Source organism: Trachypithecus francoisi, unplaced genomic scaffold, assembly GCF_009764315.1.
Source record: "Trachypithecus francoisi isolate TF-2019V2 unplaced genomic scaffold, Tfra_2.0 Lachesis_group6, whole genome shotgun sequence".
NCBI lineage: Eukaryota > Metazoa > Chordata > Mammalia > Primates > Cercopithecidae > Trachypithecus > Trachypithecus francoisi.
This window is the reverse complement of record NW_022681471.1, coordinates 61,677,408-61,690,373: the sequence shown is the minus strand read 5'-3', so window position 1 is coordinate 61,690,373 and position 12,966 is coordinate 61,677,408. Positions and strand designations below refer to the sequence as shown.

Here is a 12,966-nt window from a genome sequence, read left to right as displayed (position 1 = left end):
ATGAACCACTGCACTCGGTCGAATAAATCTCCTTTTTTTCTTTTATTGGTTGCATATTGTTAATTCATCTTACCTTCTTTTCATCAAGGACTATGATGCCTTCTTTGAAGCCAGAGAAAATAACGCAGTGTATGCCTTCTTAGGCTTGACAGCCCCACCTGGTTCAAAGGTATGATACCCTTTTTTTCCTGTTTTATAGATCATGTTATTGCTGCTGAGCTTTTTTAGTCAGTAAGATTTTCACTTTTGTTAAGTATACAAATTAAGTCAGAGACAGTCCTTTACAGCAAAAAGTACCTTCTCTGCATCCACTTACTTCCTGTTAGGGCAGAAAGATGTGCATAACCAAATGCATAAACTGTGTATTTAGAAGGTAGGTAGAGTGATTTCCCCATCAAGCTGACCACGGGAGCAAATTTCTCATTGACTACTCACAAATAAGTGCTTAGCAATTTTAAAGCCTTCATTATTCCAGCCGTCCTGCATGGTTCTACAACGACAGTAAGCATCTTAGTTCATGGTAATCTCCTTGGCAGCATTTATTGTCTTTGGGTGAGAGCAAATGATAGAGTCATTCATTCAAGTTAATTAAGAGCATCTGCATTGCAAAACTGGTCACTAAATTGCTCGCCAAATTTGAGGCTTTTTTCCTGCCAACACAAATTAATTTTTTTAAGTAGCAGCATTTTCAGGACAGACCAAATAAAGGAGGCAACAATAAAATTGTCTATCTAATGAGATGTCCCCAAACTATCAACTTTAAACATACCTTTGCCTTTTATAGTAGTTCTTCATACAAACTGCCTCAATCATTTTATGTTGCTGTGTCATTTTATGCTTTGCTCTTAGCAACTAATTGTATGTTAGACAGATTCTTTAAACTCTAATTCCCTCTCCTATTTTAAAAGTCTGTGTTACTGTCTGTTTTCATTAGACAAAAATTTACTAGTACTATGTTTATATCATTGTGAAATGGTTTTCTTGCCGAACTTTCTTTTCTCATGGATAAAATGTTATATTTTAGGCTTTGTGTAATTTGAGCCATAAGAAAAGTGAGGGAAGACACTTTTCTTTAAATAAGATAGTAAGAGGACTAGATTGCAGCATCTGCAATCCAGACAGAGCAGCATCTGGAGGCTTGCATTGTGAATTTCAGCCCCAGATAGACTGCAAGAACAAACCGGTAATCCTGAGAGGACCCACAGACCATCTCAAGGAAGCAGTCTGTTCCTGTAGGACTCAGGAGACACCCCAAATACAGTGAGTGCCCCAACTGAGGAATTGGAAAAGGGAGACCCTCCTCTCCTGAACACATACCCTCACTGGAAAAACTGAAGGTCTGTTTGCGGGAGAAGTTTCCAACTTTACCTGGAGCTGAGTCAAGTTAGAGAGCCCAGCAAAATACAGGGGTAGAGGAAACAATAGGAAGGCCCTGGGATCTCGCTGGGTCCCCAAGCAGCCCATTTCTGCCTGGCACCACAGGGATCCATCGGGAGTGTGGCCAGAGGAGCAGGCATTAAAACTCCACAGAAAGAAGAAATTCTCTAGCCAAATTTTGTAACAATTTGAACGGGACAAGAAGCCTCCTGGCCAGAACTGGGGGGAGGGTGCAAATCCCACTTGCAGACTTCACAGGCAAGAGAAGAACTAAAGCCCTTTTTATTCCACAGCTGGGAGTTGGATAACCTTGGGGGAATTTTTAAGCCCCTCTTGCCCTCCACCTGGAAACAGACTCAAGGCTGTGGGAGGGGGGCTTGGTGGGTGTGAGACCAACCTTTCGGTTTGCCTGGTAGCTGCGTGAGGCCTGTGACTGTTGACTTTCCAAGACTTCCCTGACAATCTGCATGACTCAGCAGAGGAAGCCATAATCCTCCTAGGTATAGAACTCCAGTGACCTGGGAATCTCACCCCCACCCCTCACAGCAGCCACAGCAAGACCCACCCGAGGAGAGTCTGAGCTCAGACATGCCCAGCCCCGCCCCCACCTGATGGTCCTTCCCTTTCCACCCTGGTAGTAGAAGACAAAGGGCATATAATCTTGGGAGTTCTAGGGCCCTGCCCACTGCCGGTCCCTCTCCACAATACTACAGCTAATGGTTTCTGGAAAGCGCCACCTCCTGGCCAACCAGCATAAAAATAGAGCATTAAACCACCAAAGCTAAGGACCCTCACCTAGTCCATTGCACCCGCCTCCACCTCCACCAGACCAGGCGCTGGTATGCATGACTGAGAGACCCATAGATGGTTCACATCACACGACTCCGTGCAGACAACCCCCAGTACCAGCCCAGAGCTAGGTAGACTCGCTGGGTAGCTAGACCCAGAAGAGAGACAACAATCACTGCAGTGTGGCTCACAGGAAGCCACATTCATAGGAAAAGGGGGAGAGTACTACATCAAGGGAACACCCCATGGGACAAAATAATCTGAACAACAGCCTTCAGCCTTAGACCTTCCCTCTGACAGAGTCTACCCAAGTGAGAAGGAACCAGAAAACCAACTCTGATAATAGGACAAAGCAATGCCCTTCAACATCTGCAAAAAATCACACTAGTTCACCAGCAGTGATCCAAACCAAGAAGAAATCCCTGATTTACCTGAAAAACAATTCAGGGGGTTAGTTATTAAGCTAATCAAGGAGGGAACAGAGAAAGGCAAAGCCCAATGCAGGGAAATCCAAAAAAATGATACAAGAAATAAAGGGAGAAATATTCAATGAAATAGACAGTTTAAAGAAAAAAGCAATCAAAAATTCAGGAAACTTTGGACCCACTTCTAGAAACATGAAATTCTTTGAGAAGTCTCAGCAATAGAATTGAACAAGTAGAAGAAAGAAATTCAGAACTCTAAGACAAGGTCTTTGAATTAACCCAATCCAACAAAGATAAAGGAAAGAGAATAAGAAAATATGAACAAAGCCTCCAAGAAGTCTGAGATTATGTTAAACGACCAAACCTAAGAATAATTGGAATTCCTGAGGAAGAAGAGAATCCTAAAATCTTGGAATCATATTTGGGGGAATAATCAAGGAAAACTTCCCTGGCCTAGCTAGAGACATATACATCCAAATACAAGAAGCACAAAGAACACCTGGGAAATCCATTGCAAAAAGATCTTCGCCTTAGGCACATTGTCATCAGGTTATCTAAGGTTAAGACAAAGGAAAGGGAGACGCCGCCACCACCAGCGCAGCAGTGCAGGAGCTGTGAGGAGATTCGGGCAGTCACCCCGCCTCTCCTGCATCCCGCCACCTGCCTCCTCCGTCCTCGGACCCATTCCAACAATCTCTTAAAACATGGTGGATTACTATGAAGTTCTAGGCGTGCAGAGACATGCCTCACCCGAGGATATTAAGAAAGCATATCGGAAACTGGCACTGAAGTGGCATCCAGATAAAAATCCCGAGAATAAAGAAGAAGCAGAGAGAAAATTCAAACAAGTAACGGAGGCATATGAGGTGCTGTCGGATGCTAAGAAACGGGACATCTATGACAAATATGGCAAAGAAGGATTAAATGGTGGAGGAGGAGGTGGAAGTCATTTTGACAGTCCATTTGAATTTGGCTTCACATTCCGCAACCCAGATGATGTCTTCAGGGAATTTTTTGGTGGAAGGGACCCATTTTCATTTGACTTGTTTGAAGACCCTTTTGAGGACTTCTTTGGGAATCGAAGGGGTCCCCGAGGAAGCAGAAGCCGAGGGACGGGGTCGTTTTTCTCTGCGTTCAGTGGATTCCCGTCTTTTGGAAGTGGATTTTCTTCTTTTGATACAGGATTTACTTCATTTGGGTCACTAGGTCATGGGGGCCTCACTTCATTCTCTTCCACGTCATTTGGTGGTGGTGGCGGCATGGGCAACTTCAAATCGATATCAACTTCAACTAAAATAGTTAATGGCAGAAAAATCACTACAAAGAGAATTGTCGAGAATGGTCAAGAAAGAGTAGAAGTTGAAGAAGACGGCCAGTTAAAGTCCTTAACAATAAATGGTAAGGAGCAGCTGCTGCGCTTGGATAACAAGTAATTCAACGCACGCGCTTAACAGAAATGTTAAACTATAACAAGCACCATTTGAGGATTAACAGGAACATTTTTTTGAAGATTTCAAACGAACTCGACTTTCAGTGTAATTGTACCTAAAGTATTTATAAACAGCTCATCGGAGCCTCTATTTGTCATAGACTTTTGAGTTTATTGTTGGGACCACATAATAGGACCATTTTTTTTGTCTTTAAAATTGTTGTAAATCTCTGTATGCACTTTGCTTTTTTTATTAAACGTACTCCAAGGTGAGTCTTGACTCTTTAGTGTAGGACAAGATTGTACACTAACACCAGCATGGACCTGCTTTTCATTGTGTCTGAAATGTGAGCCACGTAGTGTCGGCCTGCTGTGAAGTTAACATTGCCAGGACGATTCTTCTACAGAAATAATTTCAATTTTTTTCAGTATTTAGTAGTGAAAGATATTAATGCATTAATGGTAATACATTTCTGGTTTAATATAAATTAAGGATGTTTTCTAGTTGTGCATGAATGCTGGCAACTTAGTAAGTTTTGACAATTGTTTAAATATGTAATGTTAAGCTTAGGTTTAAAAAAGTAAAGCTGGTAAACTGGAAAAAAAAAAAAAAAAAAAAGACAAAGGAAAGAATCTTAAGAACTGTGAGACAGAAGCACTAGGTAACCTATAAGGAAAACCTATCAGATTAACTGCAGATTTCTCAGCAGAAACCCTACAAGCTAGAAGGGATTAGGGCCCTATCTTCAGCCTCCTTAAACAAAATGATTATCAGTCAACAATTTTGTATCCAGTGAAACTAAGCATCATATATGAAGGAAAGATTCAACACTTTTCAGGCAAACAAATGCTGAGAGAATTTGCCATTACCAAGACACCACTATAGGAGCTCTAAATCTTGAAAGGAATCCTGGAAACACATCAAAACAGACCCTCTTTAAGGCATAAATCACACAGGACCTATAAAACACAAATGCAAGCTTGAAAGCAAAAGAAAAAAAAAATGAAAAACCCAGAGTACACAGTCAACAAAGAGCACAATGAATACGATGGTACCTCACATTTCAATGTTAACATTGAATGTGAATGGCCTAAATGCTTCACTTGAAAGATACAGAACTGCAGAATGGATAAGAACTCACCAACAATCTGCTGCCTTCAGGATACTTATCTAACACATAAGGATGCACATAAAGTAAAGGGATGGAAAAAGGCATTTCATGCAAATGGACACCAAATGAGAGCAGGTGCAACTATTCTTATATCAGACAAAACAAACTTAAAGCAACAGTGGTTAAAAGAGACAAAGAGGGACATTATGTAATGGTAAAAGACCTTGTCCAACAGGAAAATATCACAATCTTAAACATATATGCACCTAACACTGGAGCTCTCAAATTTATAAAACAATTACTAATAGACCTAAGAAATGAGATAGACAGCAACACAATAATAGTGGGGGAATTCAGTATGCCACTGACAGCACTAGACAGGCCATCAACGCAGAAAGTCAACAAAGAAACAATGGATTTAAACTACACCTTGGGACAAATGGACTTAACAGATATATACAGAACATTTTATGCAACTGCAGAATACACATTCTATTCAACAGCACATGGAACTTTCTCCAACATAGACCATATGATAGGCCATAAAATTAGCCTCAATAAATTTAAGAAAATTGATACTATATCAAGCACTTTCTGAGACCACAGTGGAATAAAACTGGAAATCAACTGCAAAAGGAACCTTCAAAACCATGCAAATAGATAGAAATTAAATAACCTGCTCCTGAATGAGCATTGGGTCAAAAACGAAATCAAGATGGAAATTTAAAAATTCTTCGAACTGAATGACAATAATGATGCAACCTATCAAAATATCTGGGATACAGCAAAGGCAGTGCTAAGAGGAAAGTTTATAGCCCTAAATGCCTACATCAAAAGTCTGAAAGAGCCCAAACAATCTAAGATCACACTTCAAAGAACTAGAAAAACATGAACAAACCAAACCCAAACCCAGCAGAAGAAGAAATAACCAGATCAGAACAAAACTAAATTAAATTGAAACAAAAATAATACAAAAGATACATGAAACAAAAAGCTGGTTCTTTGAAAAGATAAATAAAATTGATAGACCATTAGCAAGAGTAACCAAGAAAAGAATAAAGAAAATCCAAATAACTTCACTAAGAAATGAAACAGGAAATATTACAACTGACACCACTGAAATACAAAAGATCATTCAAGGCTACTATGAACACCTCTATGCACATAAACTAGAAAACCTAGAAGAGACGGATAAATTCCTGGAGAAATACCACTTTCCTAGCTTAAATCAGAAAGAATCAGATACATTAAAAGACCAATAACAGGCATCAAGATTGAAATGGTAATTTAAAAATTACCAACAAAAAAGTCCAGGATTAGACGGATTCACAGCAGAATTCTACTAGACTTTCAAAGAATTAATACTGATATTTTGGACTCTATTCCACAAGATAACGAAAGAAGGAATCCTCCCTAACTCATTCTATGAAGCCAGCATCACCCTAATAACAAAACCAGGAAAGGACACAACCAAAAAAGAAAATTACAGACCAATATCCTTGATGAACACGAATGCTAAAATCCTTAAGAAAATACTAGTTAACCGAATCCAACAAAATATCAAAAAGATAATCCACGATGATCAAATGGGTTTCATACCAGGGATGCATGAATGGTTTAACATACACAAGTCAATAAACGTGATGCACCACATAAACAGAATTAAAATAAAAAATTACATAATCAGCTCAATAGATGCAGAAAAAACATTCAACAAAATCCAGCATCACTTTATGATTAAAACTCTCAGCAAAATCGGCATACAAGGGACATACCTTAATGTAATAAAAGCCACCTGTGATAAACCCACAGCCAACATAATACGGAATGGGGAAAAGTTGAAAGCATTCCACCGAGAACTGGAGCAAGACGTGGATGCACACTCTCACCACTTCTCTTCACATAGTACTGGAAGTCTTAGTCATTGCAATCAGACAAGAGAAAGAAATAAAGGGCATCCAAATTGGTAAAGAGGAAGTCACTTGGTCACTGTTTGCTGATGATATGATCATTTATCTTGAAAACCCTAAGGACTCCTCCAGAAAGCTCTTAGAATTGATAAAAGAATTAAGCAAAATTTCCAGATACAAGATTAATGTACACAAATCAACAGCATGACCAAGTGGAGAATCAAATCAAGAACTCAACCCCTTTTATGATAGCTGAAACAAACAAACAAACAAACAAACAAAACCACTTAGGAATATACCTAACCAAGAGTAGAAAGACCTCTACAAGGAAAACTACAAAACACTGCAAAAAGAAATCATAGGTAACACAAAAATGGAAACACCACCTCATGCTAATGGATGGATACAATCAATAGTGTGAAAATGACCAAACTGCCAAAAGTAATCTACAAATTCAATGCAGTGCCCATTAAAATATCACTATCATTCTTCACAAAAAAGAATCCTAAAATTCTTATGAAATCAAAAAGGAGCCCATATAGCCAAAGCAAGACTAAGAAAAAAAAATCTGGAGGCATCACACTACGTGATTTCAAACTATAAGGCCATAGTCACCAAAACAGTGTGATACTGGTATAAAAATAGGCACATAGACCAATGGAACAGAAGAGAGAACACAGAAATAAACTCAAATACTTAACAGCCAACTGATCTTGAACAAAGTAAACAAAATCATAAAGTGGGGAAAGGACACCCTTTTCAACAATGGTGCTGGGATAATTGACTGGCCACATGTAGGAGAATTAACTGGATCCTCATCTCTCACCTTATACAAAGTCAATGCATGATGGATTAAAGACTTAAACTTAAGACCTGACACTATAAAAATTATATATAGAAGATAACATCGGAAAAACCCTTCTAGACATTGGCTTAGGCAAGGATTTCATGACCAAGATCCCAAAAGCAAGTGCAATAAAAACAAAGATAAATAGCTGGCACCTAATTAAACTAAAGAACTTTTGTATGGCAGAAGGAACAGTCAGCAGAATAAACAGACAACCCACAAGATGGGAAAAAATCTTCACAATCTATTCATCTGACAAAAGACTAATGTCCAGAATCTACAAGGAACATAAAGCAGTAAGAAAAAATCAAACAATCCCATCAAAAAATGGGCTAAGGACATGAATAGACAATTCTCAAAAGAAGATATACAATGACCAACAATCACATGAAAAAATGCTCAGCATCACTAATGATCAGGGAAATCCAAATCAAAACCACAATGTGATACCACCTTACTCCTGCAAGAATGGCCATAATAAAAAAATAAAGAAACAGATGTTGGCATGGATGTGGTGAACAGGGAAAGCCACTATGGAAAACAGTGTGGAGATTCCTTAAAGAACTAACAGCAGAACTACCATTTGATCCAGCAGTCCCACTACTGGGTATCTACCCAGAGGAAAATAAGTCATTATTTGAAGAAGACACGGGCACACACATATTTATAGCAGCACAATGTACAATGGCAAAATCATGGAACCAACCCAAATGCCCATCAATCAACAAGTGGATAAAGAAACTGTGGTATATATGTGTGTGTGTGTGTGTGTGATGGAATATTGTGCAGTCATAAAAAGGAATGAATTAACAGCATTTGCAGTGACCTGGATGAAATTGGAGACTATTATTCTAAGTGAAGTAACTCAGGAATAGAAAACCAAACATTATATGTTCTCACTGATATGTGGAAGCTAAGCTATGAGGATGCAAAGACATAAGAATGATACAGTGGACTTTGGGGACTTGGGGGGAAGTGTGGGAGGGGGTGAGGCATAAAAGACTACAAATATGGTGCAGTGTATACTGCTCGGGTGATGGGTGCACCAAAATCTGACAAATCACCACTAAATAACTTACTCATGTAACCAAATACCACCTGTACTCCAATAACTTATGGAAAAAAATTAGTTAGTAAGACCCAAGTTGTCACTGAGTGAGTGAAGATTAGAGGAAGTATGAAAGAACTGATAGTGTATTTTCTGCGGCTGATGACTCCTTTTTCAATAAAATTAGAATTAATTCATTAATTTCTTCATTCAAAAGTATTTGTTGAGTGTCAAGCATTAACTGGATTTAATAGTAAGGCAAGAGAATACTGCCTAGTTCCTACATTCAAAGTGCTAATTACCTAGTGAAGGACATGTATACAATAATTACAAAACAAATAAGACTGCAAATATATAATTAAAGACAATTTGTGGTAAATTTTATAAGATTTGTGTGAATAATGTGCTGTAAGAGTCCAGAGGAAATAATAATACATTCCTACTCAGAGGTTGGGGATGATTTCATGGAGGGAGTAGTATTTAAGCTGTTGGGGATTCCAAAATATTGACGGAACACTAAGGCATCTTTCACAGAAACAGTACAGAAATCATTCCATTGGGATGTCGCTGCACATGATGGCGTGTTCACGGAGCAGAGTGTAGTACAGCATGGCTCCAGAATAAGACATATTAAATAGAGGAGGCTGTATTAAGAGGCGAGATTGGCTATGTATGTTGGGGTGAGATTATAATTCTCCTGTTAGGTAGTTTCAGCTTTATCCTCTAGGTGTCCAAAAACCATGATGGGAATGGGGAGAGATAACTATATAACCATCTCTGTGTTTTAAGATGTGATTTACTTCTCTTGCCTGATTGCTATAGCGAGAACTTTGAATTCTGTTCGAATAAGAGTGGTGAGAAAAGGCATCCTTGTCTTCTCCCAGTTTTCAAGGGAATGCTTCCAGTTTTTGTCCATTTTTATAACAAATCTGCACATATACCCCAGAACCTAAAATAAAAGTTAAAAAACAAGATGTGATTTAATCTATGTCTTAAGAAAATAATTTGGCAGCTGTGTGGATTGTAAAATATTGGAGAAATTAGAGTTAAAAATACACTGACCCATTAGAGGATACCCTAAGAGTTCCAAAAGTGATTGAGAGGGCCTGAAATGGACAGCAGTTGAGGAAAGGAAAGGTGGATTTAGGAGCCACCCCCCCACCAAAAAACAAACAAACAAAAAACAAACAAAACATGTTACAGGATTTAGGAATTAATGAGTTGCTTGTGCCTGTAAAGAACTGAGCAGGATTAAAGCTAGCCATGGGATCTCTAACCTTGGTGATTGGGAAATGAAACAATCATGGAGGACATAGAAAAGTCAGTAATCCAGGAAGACGTTAGCCTTGGAAGAGCATGTGATGTTCTTAGAATGGATGGAATTAGGATAAAAGGATAAAGTAAAGAGAAATTTTAATGTATGGGAAGGTTAGGAAAGGTCACATTTGAAAGTACAAGGCAGCAGGAAAATTTATCTGCAAGGAGTGAGAAGAATTTTCAAACATTAGATCCCTGAGGAGAATTGAATGGATTTAGTTGAAAATTGGCTAGGGAATAGGCTAAGATCATATATAATAGTAATAATAAAAAACAGCTAAGCAGAGCCCAGCAGTAGTTAGAACTGATGAGCCCATAGGAGCTAGACATCTTGGTATCATGTTTCTTCCATCATTGCTTAAGCCTGGGGTAGTAATAGAAAAAGAATAGTGAATGTTATGAAGGATGGGCAAGAGAGCTGATAGATTGGATTAACAAGAATAGGTGTGGTATTGTCAATGAACATGAAGGGTGTATTGTGATAGGGAGATTTTTAATTTTGGTATTTAATAGTTTTTTCCAAGACTAGGAGTGATCCATTTCATGTCAGAATGATTTTTTTTTATACCTAAGCTCAATTTCTAGAGTTTTCCCCTTAACAGGACAATAAGCCTTCAACAAAGAACCAGATGAGCAGAAAGTATACTAAATAGAAAGACAACTAGTTACCCCATTGAAAAAAGTGAATTGATAATAAAAGTTATATGATAAAATGAGATAAAATTTTTAGCTGTAAAATCAGCAAAAATAAGACAAATGATAATAGTGCTGAGAAGGGTGGATTGAAACAGTTGCTATAATACGTTACTGGTGTTGGCATAAATTGGTACTCCTTTTTGAAAATCAAAATGGCAAATACGTATCAAAAATCTAAAAAATATTGGTACTCCTTCACCCAGCGGCTTCACATTGGGTATTATAATCAAGTGAAATAATTCTATACGTGGAAAAAGCTTCATGGATGAAAACGTGAATCAAAGTGTTCATTATAATCTTAAAACTTTGAAAACAAGTTAAATGCTTAACATATTTAACAAGAGGTTCAACCAAATTAATTCATGCATTGAATGAACTTTATGGATAAAACATGAATCAAAGTATTATACTGTGTCTAATTCTGAACTTTAGAGACTAGTTAAGTATCCACGATAGTGTCAACAAAATCATTTATATAATGAATGAACTTGGGCTGTCATGAAGAAAGAAAGTTTTTTAAAACATATATGTAAATGAGCTACAGAATTATTTTGTAAGTATGGTTAATATTCTAGTTACATTTAAAATGTATAGATAGGACAAAGAAAGAGACTGAAAGGTAGTTAATATGCATTGTCTCCTATTCTCTACTTTTTAAATAATTATCAAACATACTCTTTACATTTAAAAAATGATTGAAAACCAATGCACTGGAGAACTTAATATTGAAAAGTACTCTGTGTCAAATATTTCCATAAAGCAAAGAATCCTTCTGTATAAGACCAATAATTGTTGTATTCTTTTTTATATTTGATTGTTTAAAACAAGGTATGTATTTGTTTACTATGATACTCATTTTGTCAAATGAAACGTTTCTTAGTACTGGTATTTCTTACTTTAAAGTGGAGATGAGGTTTTGAGATATAAAATAAGATCACTGATATTTTTACTACAAAACAAATATTTGGTGATGCTTGTGCAGAAAGGAAATGACTCTGTTGGCAAAGGCATGTTCACTTAGTTTGAAAAAATAAAGGGTATGGGTCCGAGAAATGTCCTTGTTAGCTTTAGTTGAATTAAATTGCTCCAGGGAGGAGCTATGGAGTCTGTCTCTGGTGTGAGATTTGAAGCAATCCTATTTATACTGAATTCATCCTATTTTTACTACATCTCCAAGAGAGACTGCATGTTCATAAACTTACCTGTGTATTGATTTTAGTTGCTAGGCAAAATAATAATAATAATAATAATAGAGAGAGAGCGGAAAAGCAGAAAAGAAGGATGAATGCTTATAATGGGCCAAGCACTGAGATAGGCACCTCAGGTACATCTCATTTTATCTTTCCACCATCCCTTTAGGATAGATGTAATTAGAGGCACTTTAGAGAGGATAATTTAAGTACTTTGTCCAACGATATATAATGATTTAGTAGTAAAACTGAAATTTTAGCCAGGATTATCTGATTTAAAACCAGTCCCTTTATGGAATGATGTTTACATTGGTAATACAGAGAAGAGAACATCATATGCTTGCTCCTAAAGCTCTCTGTTTGATTTAGATGACTCATTCTATAAATACTGACATTTCCTTTTAGGCACTAATAAAGAGTCAGATAAATCCACATATTTGATATAAAAATTGATTAGAAAGGTTAATAATTTACTATAACTTTGATGTATTCTAAGACAAATTATAAAGAATTTGAAATGAATTTTGTTTTGGATTTTATGCTAGTGATTTCTCCCATTAAAGATGATAACTTAGAGCTGCAGAATTTATGACAAATTATAGGAAGATTGACAGTGTGTCACTTAGGGAAATGAACTCTTTCCCTATACGTGTAACTAGTATTAATCCAAATACTAGTTCAAATGGAAATGAAGAAACAATACAATGAAAGAAACATTGGTATTTTTGAAAAACTAAAGAAGAAAAGAAAGAAGAAGAAAGAAAGAAAGAAAGAGAGAAAAGACGAAAGCAAAAAGAGAAGAAAAAGAGAAAGGAAGAAAGAAGAA

The 12,966-nt window shown here is 37.2% G+C and overlaps 2 protein-coding genes across 2 annotated transcripts in view; both read left to right on the top strand.

The window, feature by feature from the left end:
* Positions 1-12,966, top strand: part of SH3BGRL (SH3 domain binding glutamate rich protein like) — a 110,922-nt gene that overhangs the window by 95,271 nt on the left and 2,685 nt on the right. The window contains exon 3 of the mRNA XM_033201707.1: positions 89-169. Within this exon, the coding sequence (XP_033057598.1) occupies positions 89-169 (81 nt within the window). The remainder of the gene's footprint in view (positions 1-88; positions 170-12,966) is intronic.
* Positions 3,155-4,614, top strand: LOC117078210 (dnaJ homolog subfamily B member 6). The gene has a single exon (XM_033201706.1). It carries the CDS (start codon positions 3,296-3,298, stop codon positions 4,022-4,024), a length of 729 nt encoding a protein of 242 aa, XP_033057597.1. The 5' UTR covers positions 3,155-3,295; the 3' UTR covers positions 4,025-4,614.